Genomic DNA, 24745 nt, shown 5'->3' with positions numbered 1-24745 from the left:
ATTTCCCATTCCATCTCCAGCCTCTCAGCTAAGTAAGTGATAATGTTCTGACACAATCTTTCTTTTTTTCTCCTTTGCAGCATCCCTTTTGCACAGAGTTAATAAAACATCTTTGACTTCTCTAACACTGTTCATGAGTTGCCTGCTGTGAGGTTCTCTCTCAAGTTCATCCCTTTTTCACAGGACATCCCAATTCCTCACACCAATATTCACAGGCATCTTCTGTAAGCTTTTCCAGCAACATATCTTTACTTTCATCTCCTCAAGTACACACCAGAATAACTGTAGATAAAGACCTTCCAGACCAACTGAAACAAGTTTTACCTTCTTCCTCCTCAATACTAGGATATGGCCCTCTCTCTTCCTACAGTTTTTAGGATTTGCATCATTCATTGCAACTGGTATAACCTCTACCTTTAAAGATACCAGACACAAATGCTTTCTCCTCAGTAGATTAGAAAGTCACATTAAGAATTAACTGACTTGCTCTTAAGTAATACACTTGCTTTTCCCATTAAAATCCTCCAAAGGAGCAGATTAAGCAGTAGCATTTTATCTTCTTGCAAACCTCAGGTCCAACTCTCTGCATGATTCTCAGTTTTTTCGAAGTAGGTGCATCCACTGTTTCCTCAGAGATTTGGTCTGAGTTTTCCACAGTGTTGTCCTCCTCCTCCTCTCGGGAACGTTTGGACAGTGAAGAACTCGGGGTAGCTGAAACTTTAAAGAGCCTCTCAGTTATTTTCAGAACAATAAATGTACAAACCAGAAGATTAAATTTCGTATTTTCCTCTGGAATATCATCTTTATTTCTGCACTGGATGATAAAAAGCAGAATCAGAATCACCTTGTGCTGTTTCCTAGCCATGAAAACATCAGCCCCTTTAATTACAAGTCTTACACTCTTGGGCCTACATTCATGTCCTAACTGACCCCAAATGTAAACTTCAGGGTACAGCTCAAATATTTCTTCCTACATCTTTGCTTTGGACAAACAGACCTAAAACTGATAATCTGGAAAACAAAAAAACTGAGTCTGCAAAAGGGTGTTTTTGGAGAATAAATGTTCTATTTACATTACATAGGACAAACAGATGTGCAACAATGTATTACAGTGAGTAGCTTTAGAGTCCTTCTCTATATTTTACATTCAAGCTTAAGTAGCTTACTCGTGGCTCCTAAAATGAACCTTGCTCCCACAGCACCATGGAAACAGAGGCAAGGTTTAATGTATTAAACCCCAAAGCTGCCCTGAATAAACAAACACACACATAAGGTTTATTCTCTGCTCTGAGGAATGCAGTGCCAACAGCATTTCAGAGGCACCGTTTCTGATGGTTCAAGAAAGGAGCCTCAACTCAGAAGTTCTTAAAATGGGCATTTAACTAAGGGAGGGGAGAAAAAACCCAAACCGAAGTGAGGCCTGGTTTGCCAAGGGTTCAACTGGAGCTACTTTAAAGGAACTATTCCAAAAGGCAGGCCCACAAAACCCCACCAACCTGTGCCAAACACCGCCGTGGAGGTGGAGGGCCTCTCGATCTGGGAGCTCTGCACGACCTCCATGATGGCAGGGGAGGGCTCCTGGGCAGCAGGCTCGATCTGGGGGTGGCTCTGCTGAGTGGGCTGCACAAAGGCAGTGGCCTGTGTCTGCTGCTGGACAGTCAGCAGGGGCTGGGACAGGGAGGTCTGCACGTTGGGGCTGGTGGAGCGCACGGACCCGCTGGTGCTGCCGAAGACGGGAACGTGCTCCACGGGCCCTTCCGACTGCATGGCTGGAAGGCAAAGAGCAGCACACTCAGAATGCTCTAGATTAGCAGAGTCAACGTTCTGTAGATGAATTAACACTGCTTATACACATCTTCAGCTGAGGAATCACGAACTCTGTTGCAACAGAAGTGGTCACGAAACACTCAAAATTGCTGCGGGACAACGACATTACGTGAGGTGCTTCCAAACTAAGAACCACCAGATTTCAAGGCAAAGGCAGCATTTATGAGCACTGCAGATCCTTACACTATATCAAAAAGCTCACCTTCCTGAGTCTCCACCTGTGTTGTGGGCATAACTGTGGCTGTAGGGGTAGTGGTGGGGTTGGTGACTGTAGCAGGAGTGACCATTGGACGGATACTGGCTCTTGGAGTAGACTTATTCCCAGCTATTGCAGCAGCAGTCACTTTGCTGGGAGTTGACACGACAGGAGTTGGCTTAATGTTTGCTGTTGGGGGATCTGAAGTGCTGGCACTGAAAAACAGGAGATTGCTTTCACCATGGTGCTGCAGAAAGCAGGTTTTAAATACACCAAGTGTAAATATATTCTCATAGCCACAGACACTAAATCTTAAAGGCTTAAAATTTGAAAGCCTGATAACAGCCAAAGGAATTGTCTTCCAAACTTTTTTATAGCTGAAAAAAGACAGACACACTATGCCATCAGTAGCATTTTGTGCAGCTTAGAGGACTGATAGGTTTTTTCAAAGGTAACCAACTAGAAATCTGAAAGCAGATCAAAAGGAGGGTGTAGGTCATACTATTAGTTGTGCTGGGACTTTATGACAGTGAGTAATACATCTTAAGTGATTCACTCAGTATAGAGCAACATCACCTTTTGGTTGAGACAAGGATCAGCCAAACTTTAGGAGGCATTTTTGAAAGCCTTGCTACCTAAAGGATGCTGTCATAAAAACGGAGAGGGACTTTGTTATCCAAACTTATATAATGACAGCAATATTTCCCATTTCAAAGCTTAGGTATTTGACCACTTTATCTGTTATTAAGAGTTGCTATCTGTTCAGTCCGTTTCTCAGGTTTGACATTCTTGCACAAGGAAAATCCTCCCTACACCCAAAAAGGTTAAAGGTAACAATCAAAGTTAGATAACTTCAGGAACGTCTGAAAACATTTAAAAAAATCTTTTATGCTTCCCAGAAACCATGTTCCTGGTGGTTTATATGACAGTCTAACATTTAAAAGCTTTACTGATTAGATGTAGCTGAGAAACAGGAAGAACATATGTCAATCAGCATCTTCAGCTGCTTAAGAAAAATTATGAGAAGCCATGACATTTATGAAAATTATGGTTTACTAAAAAGAGCAACTACATAAAGACAGAACTAAGAAATATCAACAATGGAAACTCTGCAAAACCCCCACACCCTTGAACTCACATTCCTCTTTCACCTGAAGCCGGAGTGGACTTGAGTGAGATTTGCCTCTGCTGTTCTGGGACCTGTCAAGTAAGAAACACAAGTGTCCTGTCAATACACATGAACCAGAGTGAGCAAGTTGGAAAACACCTGAGCAGCAGATCTCTTTGCAAACAAGTCTGTTAGAGAAATGCCTGCTAGCCTTTACCTGGTCAGACCTCACGACTATTGCAAACCATTCTTCAAAACCAAGTTCTCCAAACCAAACTACACCAGCCATACCAAGTCTTTAAACTGACTCAGTAATTTCTGTTATTTTCTGAGGCTTTGAGATAATGGCAGTCAGAACCCACTATATTCAATGTATGAGTAAAATGCAAAAATAGAGAGCAGAGTGCAAATAGCTCCTTGGCCAATTCAGTTAATGACAGAACCATCTGCTTGTTAGCACTGGGAACTGTGATTATGGCAAGAAATAAGTTTTAAATTAAGTTCTGAACCCTCGCTAAAACCAACCTGTGTACTTCCAAAACCATGGAACAGTGGAACATGAATAGAGCCCAGTTTGTTGACCAAGCCCAGCTGGACAGTGGTGCCCTCAGGATTTGGTACCTTGTTCGTGGACTCCGGGGGCTCATCGCGCTGCTCGTGGTGCCGCTCCTGCTGCTCCCGCAGCTCCCTCTCCAGGCGGCAGATCCGCCCCTCGTACTGGGATTTCAGGGCACTCATCCGCACCTCCAGCTCCGTCTTCTGCTCCTCCAACGAGCTGCTCTTCTGCTTCCACTCCTCATTTTCCTTTGTCAGCTGTTCTTTTGTACCTGGGTGAGCAGGAAGGGACTCGGTGTTGTCACTGTAACCCAAGTCTGCCTGTGGGATACCTGGTGTTTTACTGCGTCACTGAAGGATTTTGAAACCTTAATGTTAAGCTATCAAAGGAACTCTCAGAGGCAGTTATAACTTCCACGTGCCATTTTTCTATTTAATGACAAGATATAAAAACGTGTAATAAATATATATTTAATAATAAAGAAGTACAAGCTGGTGTACTTTTGTGTTGTACACAAAAGAACGAGGTGTTTTCAGCAAGCTCTTACACCATCATTCCTCTCAATGACAACTAAAAATAGAGGAGGCAATATGGTTTGGACCTGTACATTTAGGGAAGGGGGGAATTATCTGAGTTGTTAGTAGGGTCAATCTGCTCTAATCAACAGAAGATTAAAAAATGGGGGTTATCATGTTGGTTGGCCAAAAGTAAGCAAAACTTTTTTTACCTCCAGTGTACAGTTAGTTATATACTTTTATCATCCCCTGAAAAAATTTCAGTTTTAGAACAATTCCTGTAACATCTAATCTAGAAAACATCTTTCAGTAAAATATGAAGTAGGCCATATTTTCCCAAACATCCTGTCTAAAGGTTTTTCCCACAGGAATAATCAAAAATCCCTAGAGACAAAAAAAAAAAAAATTACAATACCAGCTAACTGTGCAATTTTCTGCTTGGCTGCAAGCAAGGTCTTCCTAGTTTTCTCTTCCTTCTCAGTGATTTGTTGCCTGAGCTGTTCTTCCTGTGTAGTCTTCTCTTGCAGATCTTGATGAAAACGGGCCAGTTCTGATTGTAGCTGCATTATCTGCTCCTGAAGATTTCTAACTTCAGTCTCCTTTTCTGCTATAGTCTAGAGAGAGAGAGAGATTGCAGCTGTTGGCCACAACCAGCTTTTCAGCAAATACAAAACCCAATAAGCTCCAAGGATCCAGTATTAGCTGGCCACTGGATTAAGGCTAAAAGGCTTCTAACGAATAATCGGGTGTCCAGTCCTCTCTGAATGTAACAGCTTATTATTCCAAGAAATAATGCGAGACACACTAGACATAGGATTTAAACCAGGTTTAAGGTCTGTCTTTCCCAACAAGGCAGAGGCACAACAGGCCACTTCACATATTTCTGTGCACACACAGAAAAACACCCTCACCTTCTTCGCCGTTACACATTTTCGACTGATTGGAGTACAGCACTCTGAAATCACTCACTGTTCTTACCTTGCCCACTCTGTTCTTACCTTTTGTAAACTTTCAACCTGAGTCTCCAAATTCTTTGTCTTCACTTCAGCTTGACTGAGAGTGTCTTTCAGCTCTTGTACCTCCTGGGCAGAAACCTGGTCTTCTTGTTGTTCCACCAAAGACTGAGTTGACGCTTCAGCGACCATCTGAAAGGTATCAAGGTACCAAGAGACCATCTGATCAGAATGATACTGTCTCACAAGATGCTTTTGTGTACTAAGGGGTCAGTTTAAACGTCCTGGGCAAACACCAGGAACTCCAAGGAAGGCTAAAGTTCAGTTCTCCCTACCTTATCGTGCTGTGCCTTCAGCTCCTCGTACTGAGTCTTGTACCTGCGACCAATTTTCTTGACCTGTGTTATAGTTTTCACTTTTTCTTGTATGTCAGCCACTTTAGCATCTAGTTCTTTCTGCAAAGTATCCTTTTCTGTTCTTATTTTAGTTACTTCCTCCTTCAGGCTCTGAACGAGATTCTGGCTTGTAGTCAAGGATGCATTAGTTCTAAATAACACGAAGCCAGAGGAAGATGCGAATGAGATGCTTGAAATCATACACACATTTCAATATTGCTGATTTATGCAATATCACAGGCATTATCTGTAGTGACTTCTGATTTCTAGGATTCTGCAGTACAGAATAGAAATAATTCTACAATACATTAGTTTAGAATAAATTCAGTTAAATGACAGGTTCCAAAACAACTCTCACTTTGTTTTACCTGCTTATTATCAAGCTACGGTAAGAACACAAAAGGATTCATACTTACATGGAGACAGTTAAGAAATCACACTTCCAGATACAGCTCTAATTAAAATACTTTGCTTTGCACAAAATCTTTTATTAATTGATACCACACCTGGCTACTTCTGCTTTAAGCCTGCCTGTTTCTTCACTCATTTGCTGGACACGCTTGGCATTGGCCTCCTTCTCCGAGAGCAGCTTTCGATACTCTTCGAGATCCGTGTCCTTCTGCTGACTCAACAAATGCTGGAAGGGTGAGAAAAGAGTCTCCTTTTTCACAAGATGATTATACAGTTATAGCCAGAATATCTCCTTGAATTAAGCTGCTGCTTTTGCATTTTGATATGGAACAGCCAATTTTGAAGCTACAGAAACAATGCTTTATAATTCAAATGCGTTTCTTAGTTTCTTGTTTAGAACTTTTTTTTTCAGTTGGTTGGTTGTTGGTTTTTTTTTTTCCCCCACAACATTGTTGAAAAAATGCAATCTCCCACCTGAGTCCGGGCTTTCCAGCGTTTAACATCCTCTTCCAACAGCTTTTTCTCTGCCTGCAGCATTCCACTCTTCTCACTCAGCTCAGCATTGGACTCTTGCAGAGGTAGGATGTCTGCCTCAAGCTTGCGGACCTGGAAAAGCACAGCAGGGGATTAAACTCTGGATCATGTGAGACTGAAGGAATCCCTCAAGCAGAAGTCATGACATAGCTTCCTTCCTAACTTTCTGCCTTCCAGTGGGGTGAGGACAAGAGCAGGGGATGATCCTATGGAGCAAAAAAATACTGGTGCGACTTCACAATCGTGGATTCTCACTCCTTGTACTTTGGTACAGGAAACAGATTATTAATGTCATGTTAGAAGCCAAGCAACACTGCACAGGATTTCATTAAAATAAGCAGCACCCCCCTTTTAAACTCTTAATAAAGCTGGGATTTGCTTTTTATGTATTCTTATACCAATTTTCATTTAACTGCTGATAATATCCTTGTTCCTGGATACCTCTAGCCAAATATAAATGCTGATTTTGTTTCATGGAAGTGGAACTGAACTTCTTTTCAATGTTCTAGGTGGACCGATGTCTTTTAAAATTCTAAATGGGAAGTTCACTCATTAGTGTATGACTTAAAGGAATAATCATAAGCTAAATAATGTATTGACTGTAATTAGCAGTGGTATATCCAGACACTAACTCGTCCACTGAATATCTGAGAAGTTTACCTGAAGCTCAGTACTAACCTTTGCTTGAATTTGTTGTAGCTCTTGTTCCAGCCTCTCCTTCTCTTCTCTCAGCATCTTGTTAGTTTCTATCAGTATGTTCATGGTCTCAGTTTTCTTCATTAATTCCTCATGCTGTGCAATGGTTTTTGCTGTTACCTTTGGAAAGATTGAACTCAGTCATTTGTTTTGCTTGCACATGCACATAACACTCCACATGGGCATTCAAAACAAGCAAATACAGCTTAAGAAATGGGAGATAAATTCTTTTTATTGTCTTTATTATTATAAGTGTGAGTTGCTCCATTTGGCTAAAAGCCACCCCAGCTTAAAAAACGCTTGAATTCTTTCAAAAACTCATTTTTGGGCATAGGCAGCAAAGACAAAGAGTAGAACACAGAGCACAGCCCTCTGCACTCACTGCAATCATAACATCCAACCATACCTGGACTTTCTCTCTCTCAGCATTGAGACTGTCCTGCAGTTCCTGCAGCTCCCTCTCCAGGTGCTCCACTCTCTGCCGGTAACGCAAACTCTCCACCTGGGCCACCTCAAACCTCGTCTCTGCAATCTCCTTCTCCCGCCGGATGAACCTGCAGGGAGGAAATGAACACCATGTCAGGCCAGGGGAAAGGCAGGACAAGGAATCTTATGCCTATTTAGTACAGAAATTGGGTCAGGAAGATCAAAAATTCTTCAACATTGACGTAAACTCCATAAAAACCGCAATGAGAAAAAAGATCCCCTTTATCTAACTTGTCTGCCAATCACATGTGCAGGTTCCTGTCATAACTGACTCGTTTTTCCTAGGAGCAGAAAGAAATCTCCTGTGCTAGTTACTCATGTAGCAAAACACCTCCCACCTAGTAAAAAAGTGCTTCAATTTTAGACACTGTCCTTCAAATATAAAGCAACACAGAACTATTTAATTTCACAACTGATTTATAACCCCTGAGAGAAGGAACCCAGAGCTGAAGTTACCTAAGAATTTCCAAGATTTGTTCCTGGGATTTGCCTTCCTCATTGAGAGAAACATTGGCTGCAGTTGGGATGGCTTCTTTCATGGAAGTCACCATCTTGTTGCTCATACTCTCCAGCTGTTCATGTAACAACCGGTTCTGTTTCTCCAAATCCTCACAGCGGGATGCGAGTTTGGAAGCTTCATCCTACAACAAAATCGTTCAGTGACTGATTTCTGCAGCTGAATTTCTGTTCGCTGAACAAAAGCCACTGAAACCATCGTACCTTGATCATTCTCTCTCTCTCTTCCCAGGAGGCTTTGGATTCCAACAGCTCAGACTCAGCTTTCCGAGCAGCCTCCTCCAGCTGCTGCCTCACTGCTGTGTTCTTTGCAACCTGGTCTTTAATGGCCTGTAAAGCTTCGACATCGGCAGCGTGGAGCATTAACTCCCGTTCATATTTATTCTGAGCTTCAGAAGCCATCATTGCCTGCAGGAAACCACCAAAAATAAACTCTGTTATCTTCAGTGTTGTGTGTTAGATATGTACAAAGAGACAAAATCAGAGGCCACTAATGAGAAAGAAAACCACTGGTCAAAACCTCTGCTATTCTCAAACACAGAAATCATGGCCACGCCCATTTACTACATTTTGGGTTGGATTAAACAGTCCAAATTTTTCTACATCCTTGACATTGATCAGTGTTGCCAGAATTTTCACCTCCAGAAAAGTAGATTCCCTTTAAAAAACTAGCTGGTAACAAGACAGTCCTATCAGCTGCTGCTAAATATCACATTGCCCCACAGTTTTAAAAGATGACAATTACATTTTGGGTTAGATATTTTCCCCATTGTCCTGCTGTGAGAATTCAGGGTTCTTTTTTGCTTCCCCCTCAGGAAACTGAGGTAGTAATTAATTAAAACCAATTAATTACGTTGCCCAACCGATTTCTTTACATAATGAAACAGGCTTTAGAAACAGAAATCTATTGCACCATCTGTTGCTTTCTTAAATGACACAAACTGTGCTTGCAACACAGAGTCAGTTCAGTTGATATTACAATACTGATCAAGCAGAAGAACGAAGCATTAAATAAGCAGTTGCTTATTTAATAGAGAATGTGCTCTTGCAGAACTTTTCCTGCTTCCACCAGCCTCTGAGCAGCAGTTCAGCTTTGAGTTCAGCTACAAAACTAACATGAGGTTTACTGTCCCTGGCTCAAATTAGGCAAATACTACCAACGTACTTGTTCCTGGCAGTCACGACGGGCCTGCTGTTCATTATTCAGGGCTGTGCTGGCTCTCTGAAGAGCTTCCTGAACCTCTGACTGCACAGCTGACAGACTCTTCTTCAGCTCTGACAGCTGCAGGGACAGGGGAACAACAAAAACAAAGCCAACACTAAGTGACAAAGTATTTTACAGAGTACTGAACACAGTCATTAATAATGTAGAACTGAAGGGTAATTAGTTACTTATAAATTAAAGTTAGTATTAAAAAAGCAGAGAAATACTTCCAATATTTGGACTTATTAATATAAAGAGCTCTTTCCTGGTAAAAATATATTCGTGTTTTTTCAGAGCTGGGCCTGTAGTAATTCTACTTACAGTCATCTTGTTTGTTTCTGAAACCTCTCTCAAAGGCTTTTACTCATGTTTTTCTGCAAACTGTGCTCAAAGTTCAGGAAGACAGCTTTGAACACACAATCACCCCAACGAAGTGACAGGGTTAAGGTACTACTCCTGTTTGGAACTCTCTCCCAAATTCAGTCAGCCCCATGTGCACTATGAAACATTTAGTTCTGGGCACTACTATACTGTGAAAACCAAGAAGTCCTGTAAAAGCACATTGCTGTGGACTCTGAAAGGGGATTTAGGGAAGAGGGTGCTCAGTGCATACCTGTTGTTCCATATTCTCCACAGCTTTACGTTTCTCCTCTTGCACTTCTTGTTTTTCCTTTTCTGACTCCATCAACTTCTTCTCCAGCTGTGCCTGATACTCTGAGGACTCCTTCAGACGAGCTTCGACTGTTGTACGAACTTCCTCTGTCACCTGCATTAAAATCCATCAGGAGATCAATTTTCCCCCCACTGAATACATTATTCTGATATAAAACCAGTATTTATTAACAACTTAAAGCCAGAATAGGTATTCTGAGCATCTCATTTAGACCAACAACACTGAAAATATGGAGAATCACAAAGAGCAATGAATAATGGCACTAATAAACAATGGTAACTACTTACTTGTTTTTCCTTATTAAGGGATTCCTCCAGACTAAGAACCATGGCCCTGTACTGCTCCACATTACTAGAACTAGTCTTGAGTCTCTCTTTCAGGTCATTGACTTGTTCCTCAGCTTGTCTCAGTCGACTTACAAGATCATCCACATCTTCATTTGGACTCTGCTGACCTGCAATATTAGAGCACATTCATTAATGGAAGTTTAATTCAGTTTTTTTAAACCACTGTTCTGTCAAAAACTGAAGTCTTTTTAGGATAATAATATGGAAAAAACAATCACCTTCACAAAGCTTCCCTAAATACAACTGTCACCCCTAACCAAAATAAGAGCTTACAATAAACATTGTTGACTATTTAAAAATACCTAACCTAACAGACTTAAGTTCCTTCAAATAAAAATAAAAGGCATTCCTTTAATAAGTTTTGCTTTATTCTTCCCCTTTGTCAAAGACTGCTTGGACAGGAGTTTCACATTAACAAATCATCCTGTAATCATCTGTCTGAATATGTGATGAGCCAAGAGGTTTATTATTTAGTGTACTGCCCTCTAATTCCAAATTACTATGGATTATGAATTTTACTATTCTGCAGGCAGCAGTATTTCCCATAAAGAGAAATTAAATACAGAAGAACATCTTACCTTTCCCTGGAGGCCTCTGTGATGACTGAGATGTCAGCTGAGCCTCGGTGTTGTTAAGCTGCTGCTTCAGCATGGCAGCTTCTTTCTGGGCATTCTTCAGGAGCTCCTTTGTGTTAGTGTGACGGTTTGTCTCAGTCTCCAGCTGCCTCTTAAGATCCAGGATCTGAACCTGCAAACACAAGGTTCCTCAACTTGTAATTATTCCCAATGACACAAAGACCAAATGTGTTTACAAAGGAACACGCTGTGAGCTGGCAGAAGCCATGAACTTTATCTTCCCCAAAACAAGTGTAGCACATTTCCACTCACCTCTTGATTTTTGGTGAGGGAATGTCTTTGTTCCACCTCACTCTCCAGTTTCTTCTTCAGCTGAGATATCTCACGCTCCAGCTTTTCTATCTGATTATTGAGTCTTTGCTTTGTTTCTGTCTCAGACCTCTCCAGTATTCCCTGATAAAAGAGCATGATGCACTATGCTTAAAATCACTTTAATGATTTTCTTCTGAATTACTGCAGCACTTCATACAAAGTTGTCACAACACTTCTCCTATCCCCAAAATAAATAATAGGCAGATACAGAATGTTATGAAAAGTAGCACTTACAATGTCTGACTTAGTTTTGAAAAATTTTTTAATAATACTGATATAATAAATATTATTGTAAGGAAATCTATTATTCATGCAGTCTAATTCCATGGATTAAAACTCCCCCAAAAGATCCACTACAGAAATAGGATTCAGTCACACGATAATATGTGCAACCCTAAATACACAATAAGTGTCAATATACCTTATAATAAATTATATAAAAGTAAAAAAGTAAATATAATGTAATAGGAAAATAAACTACCAAGGCAGGCACTGGTAAATTTTGCTAATAATTAACAGATTTTTTTCCTTTCACTTTGTTCCACATGTTTTGTTTCTGTTTTATTAAGACAACCCTTCTCATCAACTCAAAATTCTCAGGACTTTGCCCAGGTAAATAAAAGAGTAGGATAGGAATCACAACCTTGTTGAAACAAGTTGCTCAAGCATTTTATGTTCAGTGTCGATTTGTAACCATACAAAAATCCAGTTTGAGACCCAATCCCATGACTGTTTGATTTTGATGGGTATTCACTGAAAACTCTGACAGACAGACTCAATTTGGACAGACTCAACACCACATACCTGAATTGTTCTCAAATTAGTGAGCAGCAAGTTCTGTCCTCTCTGTTCCACCAACAGAGAATCCCGTTGCTGAGTCAAACGCACATCTGACATCTTCAAGATATCTTTCTCCTTTTTCAAGTTTTCTGCTCGTACCTTTAGGACAACAAGTAATAAGAACTTTGTTATCAATCCCAAATCTACCCATTAATTTATTTTTATGATCAGTTAATATTATGTTAATAAAAGGTTTTCATATTATAGATGGCATATTAAAATCCATGTGAATTTAACTAAGAAGAGTAAGAATACAGCTGCTGGATATTCTGTTTTCTCTGTGAACTGAAACACCTTATTCTTCTGTCTTCACTTAGTAATTTCAAGATAATCATAAGAAAAACTCTAGTACTCGCTTGAAATATCCAGCAGTGCCACAAACAATTACTAACCTCTGCCACTGCCAGTTTTTCATTAGCTCCCCTCAGGTCTTGAGTCATGGTGTTAATTATCTGCTCTTGCTTCTGAGTGGTGGCTGTGAGCTTCTGGGTTCTCTCGTGCAGAGAGGTGATTTCCCGGCGATATCCTTCGACGTTGTCCTGCAGCATTTCATACCTTCACAGGGAACAACAAAGCAAAGCACGTGTTTGCCACATCCAACTGTTTAACTGCAGGAGGTGCACGCACACAGCTGTTTCATGGTTTTATGCAGCAGTTTTCAGAAGTGCCTCACTCTGCTGGAGGTTATACTCTTGCTCCCACCTTCACTATTAACTTCGTGTTCTTACACAGAATAGACAATATTGATGTTTAACTGGCAATTCTTCCTTAGCAAACAATATCAAGCAGCCAACATGATTCTGTGCCAGAGAACCCAGACCTAAGGCTGGGTTAAAACAGCTGATTTACCGTTTGGAGGCAAACTCCAGCTGTGTGGATATCTTGGCATTTTGGGACCTCAGGTCTGTGACCTGCTCCTGAAGCTTTTCGTTTTGTTCATTCAGTAGCTTGTCGTTCTCTGCCTTTTCTTTTTTATAGTTCTCAAAAACTTCCTGCAACTATGACAAAGAACAGATACAAAAGTGTTACCAAGAGTAAAAAGAAACAGTGACAGCTTTTTCTAGTGCCTGCTGAAAAATGTACCTGCTTCAGTGCAGCCTTAGCCTCCACAGTCTCCACGGACTCGCTCATGGACACGGGGGCAGGAGTTGACATGGCCGGAGGTAAACTGGGCCGCTTGGGAGTGGAGGTGAGACAGAGCTCCTCTGGTAACATACCTGAAGCTAAAGAAACACAGAGGGGATTTTAAAGGCAACAATTCCTGCCGAAGCAGATCACACAGCCCCACTGCAATGGGGTTACCTTGCAGAGGGATGATGGCTCCCGTGGTCTGGGTGAGCAGGATGCGGAACATGTCCCGCTGCCGGATGATGGACTCCACGAGCTGCAGCTGGTGCTGCCGTGACTCCCGCAGCTGGTGGAGCTCACCCAGGGCTTCGTCCAGCTGGCTCTGGAGCTCAGAAATCCTGGAACAACAGCGGCTTTCAGTAACACACACAGCAAGGTGTTCACGGATATCAAGGTATTCTGGGCTCCTCCTTTCAGGAAAGACATTGAGGGACTGGAGCGTGTGCAGGGAAGGGAAGGGAGCTGGGAAGGGGCTGGAGCAGCAGGAGCAGCTGAGGGAGCTGGGGGGGCTCAGCCTGGAGAAAAGGAGGCTCAGGGGGGACCTTCTGGCTCTGCAACCCCCTGACAGGAGGGGGGAGCCGGGGGGGTCGGGCTCTGCTCCCAGGGAACAAGGGACAGGAGGAGAGGGAATGGCTCCAGCTGTGCCAGGGGAGGGTCAGGTGGGACATCAGGAGGAATTTCCTCCTGGAAAGTGTGGTGAGGCCTTGGCAGGGGCTGCCCAGGGAGGTTTGGAGTGCCCAGCCCTGGAGGTGTCCCAGGAAGGCCTGGCCGTGGCACTCAGTGCTCTGGGCTGGGGGACAAGGTGGGGATGGGGCACAGGGGGGATTCCATGAGGTCTTTTCCAGCCTCGACGATCCTGTGATTCTCTGACACAGTCCTGCAAACTTCTAGGAAGACAGGCCTTTGGGCTGCCATTTGTAGATGGTAACAAAAGTAGCCCTCTTCCATGAAAAGCAGAATACAGGCAATTCTATTCCTGGGAATAACTTCACAGAAGTCAGCAGCATGAGCAGAGAAACAATTTACTAGAAGGAAAGGGGTGACTTACTTAGATGATGCTGTTTCCTGCTCCTCTTTTTCTCTAGCTTCTCCCAACTCCCTAAGAGCCACCAAGAGACGCTGATTCTGCTGCTGAAGTTCTTGGATATTTCTGTAGGAGACCAGATGCTGAGTGATCACTTCAGAAGAGCTGCTGATGTCAGCAGAGCTCACTGCTTCCTCACGGATCACGTGATTGCCTCTGGCTTCTTCCAGTTCCATCAGCAGCACACAAATCTGAAAGAGAATGTTCTAGAGTGAAGTTTGCACACAGACTCAAAAGTTTGCTCTGAAAAACAACATGTGAAAAATAAAGTACTTGGAAATTCAGGGTTTTTTTCTACAATATACAATTACAACCAATAAATCCTTGTAAGATAGTTATATTCTAGAAAAATGAGTCTGACAAAAGGCAACAAGATCAGAAGTGGATAATCTGTGTTCAGTTTTGCAAACAGGAAACAGGACATTTCAGTCAAAAGGGTATATATGTGAGTTTCCCATGTCAGATATTTAACAGTATTATCCTACAGCAGCATCACTTCTACCCAGCTAATCTTACTGAAGTTGTGAAAGCAGAAATAGCAGTACCATGATGTTCTAAGGAGAAGCTTTTAATATCACCAAGGCACTTAGGACAACCAAAGTCTACACATGGCTGAACACAACTTCCAAACAAACATCAAAAATACAGCACCATATTAATAAATCAATCACAAATAGCACATTTAACCATAACAACATTGGTTCACCTGCTGGGAAAGATCTTTTACTCGAACTTCCAGTCTCTGGGTTTCTCTCTCAAAGAAAGAGGCGTGTTTGTTGGCTTGATCTGCCTTATCCTGCAAGCAATGGATCTCCTGCAAGCAAACAGGAAGGAACACATCACCACTCACCTCACATTCCTCTAAGGACAGATAACATCATGTGCACACATGCCTTGTGAACCAAACTGCTCTTTAAAGTTACACTCCCGAGGTTAAACTCCAGGTGTTTTGGAATCAAAAGCCACACTCTTTCATGCTGTACTGCTACATGGATGAAAATTAACAGGAAGGGAGCACTGAACTTCAATTTTATGTCAATGGACAGACAAATACTAAACTACTTGCTCAGAAAATAAGAGATTGTAAATCTTCACTATAAAAAACTACGAATTATGTTGATTTTGTAAAATTCTTTGTCGGTCCCATAAACCGCAAGCCACAAAGTTCCACAGGTCTTTTCCCACAACAGAAGTGGACTGAGAGACCCATTTTACACATTTCCAACAGCAATTGGGCTTAAAGAATTAAAAATTATTTTTTTCCATCATTTTACATGCTCTTTTATTTTCCACTGACCTTCATAGCTTGTTCAAGCTTTGCAGACAGACTTGCAACAGCTTTTTGGGATCGCTCGAATTCCTCACGCTGACGTTTCAGGATTGGGGCTTTGGCTTCCACTTCCTGCACTATTTCATCCAAATATTTATTGATTCTCTTGTTCTCCAGCTTTTCCATATGCAACTGATCCTGAGATTCTACATAGGCATTGTAGAGCTGCAACAAAAGGTTTCTTGGTTTGTTATCGATAGATGTTCTCTTAAAAAGAACCACTGGTCATTATACAATTTATACCTTAAGGCAGTATAATTTTATATAATTCTACACCAGTTAATTCAGAGAAACAAGTTGGACTTTCAAAACAGTATGTTTTTAGGGCTCATACCACGGCAAAACAGGTACAGTTATTAATTTAAAAATAGCCAGCTTTATAGTGCAACTGTCTGCAATAAAAGAATTCGATGTAAAAGGCACAAATCTTAAACAAATTTAAGACAACAGAAACATCAAAACTAGTAACACAAAAGAAAGTAATTTAATAGCTGGACAGACCATCAGCAGCAAATAATGAAAACACAAATTACATAAATAGAAACATAAAACTCCCTAGAATTCGTATGAGCTATGGTTATATTAATTTTTTTTGCAAGTATAAGCCAAAAGCACAGCAGTACAGATTATACAATTATGGAAATAAGCAAAAAAAGTCTGCATATATAAAATAAGTTTATTTTAGCAAAATCCACTTATTTCTGAATTTGATCTACTTAACAAAAACTGTAAGGTATATTGAAAAAACTCCCAGTAACTTAGCAAGCAAAGTCTGCTTCAAATAAGATTTCACTGACTTCAGGGATCACACCAAATCCAAACTAGTGAACCAAGGCTGCACCTTTATTTTATTAGTGTCTCTCTGATGGCATTTCAAGGGCCTTGCTAATGAAGAATTTCTCCTCACTCACCTCAGTTAACTTCATTCCAGGCTTGACCACTTTGGCTACAGCTGCAGCAGTGGGAGACATGGCTGCCAGCTCCTCCTCAGACAGGATGGCTCCTGGAGACACAATCCCATTAAAAAGCTGCAATAATTCCCTCCATAAGTATGCTTTATTAATCTAAACCATGTCTCATACACCTTTCTAACTCCTGTATTTTCAATTACTATTTTAAGCCCCTAAAGTTTCTGTTTAAGAGCTTTCTGTAATCTCTATTATACACATTCACGTGCAAGTGACTGGTATTACCTACAATATTCCAAGGCATACATTATCAGTGTCTCTGTCTAGTTTAATTGGAAATGCTGAAAAGCTTTTACTATTAGGACTCTTCAAACTGAGATCATTTCAGAACATCAGTAATTGAAAAAGCTGGAGCGAAGTTTAGCCTCAGGTTTCTTATCACACTGCCAGAGCTTTAGAGCAGCAGAACAGTGGTTTATTTTCATTAAATTAACATAGGGATACAGCAAATATACTTCATTCTTCTGCTCCTTACTGCTCTGCTCTTTTTCCTTTAGAAATTACTGATAAGAGGCAAACAACAACAAAGACAAAACCAGAACAGCGAGCACTGAGTAAGATTTAACGTTAAAGCTTTGTTTTCTGTTATTTGGGGTTTTTTTAAAAAGAGGAAAATATGAATAGTTTATCATTTCCACTTCCATCCTTCAGCACAGTATTCTCATGCAAGAGAACAGGAAGGCTGAGATTTTCTGTATTTCAGTCCCAGCAGGATCCCACCTTTGCGTTTCGTAGCAGACAGTAAATCGTTGGCATTCTCCAGCTCCTTCTCCAGCTTACTGATCTTCTCTCTCAGTTCCTTTTCCATCACAGCTTTGGACTCTTCCACCTCAGCCAAATGCTCCTGGGCTGCTTTATTAGCTACAATTAAATCAGACAGGCAGGTTGTGTGTTGTGGTTGGTTTCATTTATTTATTTTTATTTTTAAAAATACCAAAATTCACCTATGTGCCTTAAATTTTACTTTAACTGTATATGATCTGCAGAAGCTCATGTGATTAAAAATACAGTAGCATGAGAGAAGCAAGAATCACTGCCTGTCACCTTTGCTTAGAAAAGGGTAAAAAGTTTGAACTGTCCTTTTATTAGAGAAAGGGAATCTAAAATAAGAAACTAAAGCGAAGACATATTTTGCAAAATTAGATCCTCTCATCAAAATGCAAAGTAAAATTCCAGGTATATTTGAAAGTAGTTCCCAAACACGAGTAAATTCAACTCGTCAGCTAAAATTTTTACTACGAAGTGACTGCTGTTTTCATCATCCCAGAAGCCCAGTGCAGTCCCTTCCCTGAACACACAAACCCCATTTTTCAATGCATCAAGGTACCAAAAAGGAGCACAACTGCTCTCCTCCCTTTGCCATCTCGTTCCCAGCTTACCTTCCCCTGCTTCCTTCAGGAGCTTGTGCAGCTCTTCCACTGCTCCTGTCAGCTCATTGCTCTTGGCCTCAGAGTCGTCAGCAGCACTCTAAAAAAAGCATTTTAGCCCACCTTTAGTACGCAGAAATAGCAACTGGATCTTTATAAGGAAGCTTAAACTGACCAAAAATTAGGAACACACAGTTTTTTGAGTAAAATGCTAACAGATTCAACTAAACTGGACAATCCTTTCCACTTGGATTAAGTCTCACTTTGATGCAAACTGCACATCTGAGAGTAAGAAGTGTCAAACATGGATTTGAGATGAAAATTCCCAATACAATGTCTGGCCTTTAGCTTCTGGCTTTGGTCCTTCTCTTCACCAAAGAAATGTGGGAGAAGTTTTGAGAACTCAATTTTGGTCAGTCTGAAAAATTCGGTATTTTGAGGCAATTTTATGTAAATAATTTATGTTTCTTTGCTTCCAGTTAGAGATCTCACAAGTGCAAGCACAAACCACAATGTTTATGTGGGTATTTAAGCAAGAAAACTCAAGCAACAGAGCTCAGCAAGCTGTGAACATAGTTTGTGTAAAACAAAGAGCAAGCAGGTGTCTGCTTTAGCTGACCTTGTCCTAGTCAATACACTACAGGGTGTTTTTCACTCTTTGAGCCAACAAAACAAATGTAAGTTATTTGTTTAGATAGTGTGTCATTATTTGGCAGAATCCAGGACATTCAGCTGTGTCTTAATCAGGTCACTGTGTTATCTGAAATCAGCTTCTACTAACCAAACATCACTTGCACAGTCACACGTCACACACAAACTTTTATACCCTAATTTATCCCAAGGCATAACCACATTCTTACAGGAAGCCTCAAAACACTGAACATAAAATTAATATTTCACTCCCAGTTTTGCTTAATCTACAAGATAATCCAAACAATGTCAGATATCAAATGCTGACTAAGACAGCAGCAAAAAAACAACATTTTGGATGCTTTGCAGTGTTCTGCAATGGAAGTCAGTCCTTCCCACATCCACCCTTTGTGGGGAAGAAACCCCACACTGGCCTGATTACACTTAACACTGATATTCAGCCCCAGATGTACACTTAGAATCAATAAACTCACCTTATACAAGTTGGATAATTTCATGTGGGCATTCAGCTCGTTGTGGAATCTCTCCTCCATACTTGCCTGCTGCTCTTTTGCCTGGCAAATTAAAGGAGAGACAGGGCAGGGGAGCATTCCACTACTTCTGTTTCACACATTTTATTTTTCCATTTGTAGAAGCAACAATAATGCTGTTCCATATATTCACATATATTCCAGTTGTCTCACCTCCTTCAGTTTATTCAAAAGTTCTTCCACGTGCTTCTGAAGGTTTTCATTTGACTGTTTCAAGCTGTTCACCTGTTCCTCCAGTCTGGAAACCTATTCAAAGAAGAAATGAGAACACCATACAGATATTTTTCTTTCTAGTCCAGTTTATTTTGGAAAATACCCATCTCATTGCTTTTTACTTTAAAAAAAACCCCAGAACTCGCAGGAAGAACATAAATGGTAACTCTAATACAGTTATTAAAGTACTTGGCTTTGTTTAATACAGTTAGTTAGGTGGTATAATTGACAAAATGACAACCAGGTGGTATAAATGACAAAAGCATTCAGTAGTTACATTACCTCCTCTTTTTTGTTCTCCAGACTGCATTTGAGCTCCAAGATTTCATTGCCTTTCTCCCTGGCAGTATGCAGAAGTTCATCTGTTTTGGCTTTCAGCTCAGTATTCAGCCACGTGTTTTGATTCTGCAGCAGCTCTTTTTCTTGCTCCAACCTTTTCTCACGGTACTAAGAAGGCAAATTGCACAGTGAAATTGTGCTGGTTCCCCAGAAAACAAATTAAACTACTCTGATCGGAGCAGAAGCAGCAAAAATGTACTGTACTTTGGTAAATAAAACCAAATGACAGGCAGTGGTCTTTATTACATTGGTAATAAGTTACCAAGAAATTCTTGCTACTTCAGTTAGTTTCCTCAAAGTTTATGTTAGCTGGATTAACTAGATTAATACCTAGCTAAAGGAAATTATTTAGCGTATTTAAGTTTTCCTCCTTTTTTCTCCCTTCCCCCTCTCTTTATGGAGTTTATTCTGCCCACAGAGAAAGGGTGCAGGTTCACAACCAATTATTTTTCTCCTCTCTACCTGCCCTCCTGAACCTGGAGTCCTTCCCAGTGGGTAGGAGAGGCCACCACTACCACCACTGAGGCTTGGACATGCTTGCCCAACTTGATACCCCTTGTCTTCTGTGAATACACACCTCACTTCCACTCACAGCCACCAACTTCATAATAAAGCAATCTGCTATAAATAACAGGAGCTCCCTTGCCCTACTTTCAGAGGGAATCATGCCCAGATGATTACATCACACCCAAACAACTCAGAACACACACACTGTGCACACCGAGTCCTGCTCACCTTCATGGAAACATCTGATGTCTGAAGCTCATCCAACTTCAACTGAAGTTTGGCCTTTTCTGTGTTTGCTTCTGCAAGCTTTTCATTTAAGCGTTTTACATCCTCTGGAGGAGGGAAATCAGTGTTAAAAACACCTTAATTGTGTAACAGCTTTGATTACTCACATAACTAAATTGTAAAGAATGAGAACAGGCAAGACGTAATGTATGTAATTGTATGTTGGGCAGTAAGATACCGTGTAAGGTATGGTTTTAAATCTACAAAAACAAGCACCAAACTGCTGGTTTTCTGCAATTAGTGTGTTATTTCCTGCCTTCTCTCCTTTCCTCTAAATACTGATTCCTGCTAATCCATTACTTGGTGCTGCCTGGCTACTCCACTTAATTCAATTGCTCAAGCATGTCTTTTTATTCAGTATTTTATGACTTGGCTGTACCATTTAAATGTTCAACCTCCTGGGATCGCCTTTCGCTTGTTCGAACCAAGTCTCTCTTCTCAGCTTCCAGTTCTTCCTTCTCTCTACTTAACTGGCTCTGAAAAAAATGGAAAAAAATCAATAAAGAAACGTGACCAGCTCTCTGCAACAGTTTATAGTCACCACTCACACTCAGGATCACACAGCAGCAAGCTAAACCTCAGTAAGTCACTCTAGACAACTGGAAACTGGGATAAGAGGCTTACAGAGTGGGGAGCTGAATCAGTCTAACAATAGGAACTGTTCAAAACTGCATTTAATTTTAGTATTCTTTGAAAGACAGATTTGATACTCAAGACTTTGTTGAAACAGTTTTAGTTGGTTCAATAAAAGAGGTAACAGAGTAAGCAAGAAATGAATCTGTGTAAAAAAAAAAAAAATCAAAATAAAAATCAAATCAAAGTCAATGATCTTGGATTATTTATAGACAACAGCAGTGCCTGTGCCTTCAAGATGCCACTACAAAGCACCTCAGTCAGGCCTAGGTAAGCCCCCCTGGGGAAACAATCAGGTCAGTCCTGTTATTGTGGAAAAATCAATCTAATAATCTTGGGTTTGCTTCCTGCTCCAAAATTACTGGTCTGCTGGATCAGTCAGCTCAATGACCCATCCTGCAACCCCAGACATAACACTGAGAGCATAACACTGAGCATAAAAGGAAAACTGTGCCTGAGAGTGGGAAAGAATGGGGAAAAACAGAATTCTTGTTTATACCTTTGTCTGAATTTTCAGGGTTTGGCTAAAGTCACTTCCCAACAGGTTTCAGCCAGAATGGAACAATCCACCCCAACTGAAACAAAAGGAGCTGCTCACCTGTCACTCAGTTTGCTAAAACACCAGCTTTTACTGATGTAAGCCCACATGCTTTTCCTGTGCACATGTAAATAGGGACATACTGGCCCAGCCCAGTTGGGAACTGGTTGCACTCTGTGCTGCACAGAGAATCCAGGTGAATCCCAGGATTTGAGGTCATGGCCACGTTCCCCCAGTACCTGAACGGTCGCATTCCGGTCCTGGGCAGCCTCGAGCTCCTTGTTCTTCTCACTGAGTGACTTCAGCTGCTCATCTGTTGGGTGAGAACAAACAGTAGTGAGGGATCTCCACTGGAATATGACAACATTCATTCTTCAAATGGAACCGAGTCAAAAATTCCCTTTAAAATCTTTAATAAAAAAAAAACCCCAAACAATTCCAGACTTCCCTCTGAATGGACAGGGTGGTGGTGTGGCAGACTAAGGCAATCTTTAGAGTAAACCACTTATTATGCACATTAATTCACTACTACAAAAATCACAAAGCAAGGTGGGTTTTTTTCCATTAGGACAAAAAATTTCATTAAAAAGGCCGACCTGACCACAAAACCAAAACACCTCTTTACGAGCAGGAACACAAGTGCAGCTGCTGATGGATTTTCAACTCCTAAGGAATTCTAGCAGAAACTGGGCTAAAGGATGGATATTCTGTCCATTCTTCAGGAATGCACAGTTCACTTACGAAGCTTTTTGAGCTCCTCCCGCAGAGTTTGACATTCCTGGGTCTCATTCACAAGCCTCTCCTGACTCTGAGCCAGTCGCTTTTCCACTTCAAAGTACTGTTGTTCTGCAGGGTAACAAAGTCAGCTCAGTTGCATTTCACAAACACTTCCTTTTCTTTCTCACCTTTACCAAGAATCCTTATTAACAGACATTTCTACCAAAGAAAGGCATTTATAAAGAAAATATCTAAAAATACTAAGACTGTAGTGGAATTCAAAGAAAAAAAAAGCATTTTTAAAAGCAAAAAGCTGCACTTCCACATTGAATTAACATTGTTTAAAATATTTTGCTAGCATGAAAAGTTTCCAGAAATTGTGATATGTTTCAACCTGGTCTAGTGGGAGGTTCCAGCCATGGCAGGGGGTTGAAACAAGATGAGCTTTAAGGTCCCTTCGAACCCAAACTGTTCTGTGATTCTATGAAATGATCCATCAAATAACAGCCTAATGAATCTGAATAGTTCTTTAACATTTCTGATGTAGCCACAGATGTTGTAGCAGCACAGTTATGCAATGTGCTTTCATCAGCTTACAACTTCTTTTACCTCTGAAGTATTTATCTGCATGTACAATAAACCCCACATAATCCCAGATATCAAGGGGTTTGACTGGGAAAAGTTGTAATGAACACTTCCTAAAATGAATTCCTGTGCTCTATTCCCTGAGTACTGAAAAGAATGATTAGGCTTGAATTTCTTTTATCTGAAACAGTAACTGTGTCATGGAGCTTCACCGTAAAATACTCAGTAGAAGCAGAACTCTTGGGGAGAATGTCTCTTGGGGAGACTCCTAAGGAAGTCCTGAGAGATGTTTCTCTATCTCCTGCTTCCTCTCACACCTCTCAGCTTCAAATAATGTTGCCCCTCCTGCCACACATGAGAAGAATGGACTTGGAAGAGCACCCTGCTAAAATTGGTGGGCTCCCTTAATTCACACCGCACTTGAATAATTCATTTAGCAAGACTTCTGTCGTGAAAGAGGCTGAAAGAAAGGTGGAAGTAAAGTTTCACATCAGAAGCATGTCACATTCCCAATAAATGAACTCATTCCCAACATTACACTCTTCTCTCCTGTTCTCTCCTGGTACTATTGTTCTGTGACCAAGTAACCTCCAAATCAACATAAAAACATTGATTCTCTCGGGACCATTTCACAGAATGGCTTTCAACATGGTATGTACCACAAAGCTATAAACCTGAGGCTGCTTGGCAGGTGGGAAAACAAAACTATTTCTCCTCCACGACAAGGATCAGAGCAGGCTGAAGCACAGAATCATCTGGGCTGGAAGAGACCTGAAAGGTCAGAGTCCAACCATCCCCCAGCACTACCAAGGCCACCTGTAACCTGTGTCCCCAAGTGCCACAGCCACACGTTTTTTGGACACCTCCAGGGACGGGGACTCCACCACTGCCCTGGGTAGCTGTGCCAGGGCTGGACAACTCTTTCAGTGAAGAAATTTTCCCAATATCCAACCTGACCCTCCCCTGGCACAGCTGGAGGCTGTTCCCTCTCCTCCTGTCCCTTGTTCCCTGGCAGCAGAGCCCGACCCCCCCTGGCTCCCCCCTCCTGTCAGGGGGTTGCAGAGCCAGAAGGTCCCCCCTGAGCCTCCTTTGCTCCAGGCTGAGCCCCCCCAGCTCCCTCAGCCGCTCCTGCTGCTCCAGCCCCTTCCCTTCCCAGCTCCCTTCCCTTCCCTGCACACGCTCCAGTCCCTCAATGTTCTTTAAACCCGCTCCAAATAGTTTTAACCCTGAACATTCTTGGTAAGAGAAAAAAAAAAAGAAAAAAGAAAGAGACTCCAGGAGCCAACGAGAGAGACCAAACACGACCAGGTCCCACTGCAGTGTCCTTCCCAGCCCCTTCTCAGCCTCACAGTCCCCAAAGTACCCCCTGGAAGCCGCCCCCCCCTCCCCGCCGCGCTCCCTCCCCTCAGCCAGGCCCACGGGCCCGCCGCGCCCCCGGCCCGCACTCACCGCTGTCCACCTTGAAGCGCTCGTGGCGGGCGCGCAGCCCCTCGATCTCGCCCTGCTGGTCGCCCAGGAAGCGCTCCAGCTTGCCCTGCACGGCGCGGGGCAGCTTGGCGAGCTCGGCGCGCTCCAGGAGCTGCTGCAGCACGGCCGCCATGGCCGCGGCCCCGCCTCACCGCGCCCGCCCTCCAGCGCTTCCGCTTCCGCCGCCGCCGGCGCGGGG

The 24745-nt window shown here is 41.8% G+C and overlaps 1 protein-coding gene across 3 annotated transcripts in view; it reads right to left on the bottom strand.

The window, feature by feature from the left end:
- The window catches only part of TPR (translocated promoter region, nuclear basket protein), a 33810-nt gene extending 9116 nt beyond the window's left edge, over positions 1 to 24694 (bottom strand). For all 3 annotated transcript variants that reach the window (XM_064664044.1, XM_064664045.1, XM_064664046.1), the window contains exons 1-38: positions 24529 to 24694; positions 22519 to 22623; positions 22017 to 22090; positions 20986 to 21082; positions 20550 to 20653; positions 19758 to 19922; positions 19416 to 19508; positions 19206 to 19286; positions 18094 to 18181; positions 17435 to 17575; positions 16658 to 16749; positions 15714 to 15911; positions 15123 to 15230; positions 14381 to 14607; positions 13507 to 13670; positions 13288 to 13427; positions 13054 to 13202; positions 12597 to 12759; positions 12169 to 12303; positions 11305 to 11445; positions 10996 to 11164; positions 10358 to 10524; positions 10011 to 10163; positions 9359 to 9475; positions 8398 to 8601; positions 8134 to 8318; positions 7598 to 7745; positions 7174 to 7311; positions 6436 to 6567; positions 6057 to 6187; positions 5491 to 5701; positions 5201 to 5347; positions 4618 to 4816; positions 3753 to 3958; positions 3162 to 3223; positions 2030 to 2238; positions 1497 to 1769; positions 569 to 717 (exon numbers count right to left, since the gene is read on the bottom strand). In XM_064664044.1, coding sequence (XP_064520114.1) covers positions 569 to 717; positions 1497 to 1769; positions 2030 to 2238; positions 3162 to 3223; positions 3753 to 3958; positions 4618 to 4816; positions 5201 to 5347; positions 5491 to 5701; positions 6057 to 6187; positions 6436 to 6567; positions 7174 to 7311; positions 7598 to 7745; positions 8134 to 8318; positions 8398 to 8601; positions 9359 to 9475; positions 10011 to 10163; positions 10358 to 10524; positions 10996 to 11164; positions 11305 to 11445; positions 12169 to 12303; positions 12597 to 12759; positions 13054 to 13202; positions 13288 to 13427; positions 13507 to 13670; positions 14381 to 14607; positions 15123 to 15230; positions 15714 to 15911; positions 16658 to 16749; positions 17435 to 17575; positions 18094 to 18181; positions 19206 to 19286; positions 19416 to 19508; positions 19758 to 19922; positions 20550 to 20653; positions 20986 to 21082; positions 22017 to 22090; positions 22519 to 22623; positions 24529 to 24679 — 5616 coding nt within the window. In that variant the 5' untranslated portion in view covers positions 24680 to 24694. The remainder of the gene's footprint in view (positions 1 to 568; positions 718 to 1496; positions 1770 to 2029; positions 2239 to 3161; positions 3224 to 3752; positions 3959 to 4617; positions 4817 to 5200; positions 5348 to 5490; positions 5702 to 6056; positions 6188 to 6435; positions 6568 to 7173; positions 7312 to 7597; positions 7746 to 8133; positions 8319 to 8397; positions 8602 to 9358; positions 9476 to 10010; positions 10164 to 10357; positions 10525 to 10995; positions 11165 to 11304; positions 11446 to 12168; positions 12304 to 12596; positions 12760 to 13053; positions 13203 to 13287; positions 13428 to 13506; positions 13671 to 14380; positions 14608 to 15122; positions 15231 to 15713; positions 15912 to 16657; positions 16750 to 17434; positions 17576 to 18093; positions 18182 to 19205; positions 19287 to 19415; positions 19509 to 19757; positions 19923 to 20549; positions 20654 to 20985; positions 21083 to 22016; positions 22091 to 22518; positions 22624 to 24528) is intronic.
- Between the last annotated feature and the right edge of the window lie 51 nt (positions 24695 to 24745).

Source organism: Pseudopipra pipra, chromosome 9, assembly GCF_036250125.1.
Source record: "Pseudopipra pipra isolate bDixPip1 chromosome 9, bDixPip1.hap1, whole genome shotgun sequence".
In the NCBI taxonomy this organism is placed as follows: Eukaryota; Metazoa; Chordata; class Aves; order Passeriformes; family Pipridae; genus Pseudopipra; species Pseudopipra pipra.
Note: the sequence above shows the minus strand (reverse complement) of the source record. Positions and strands in the feature narration are given on the sequence as shown.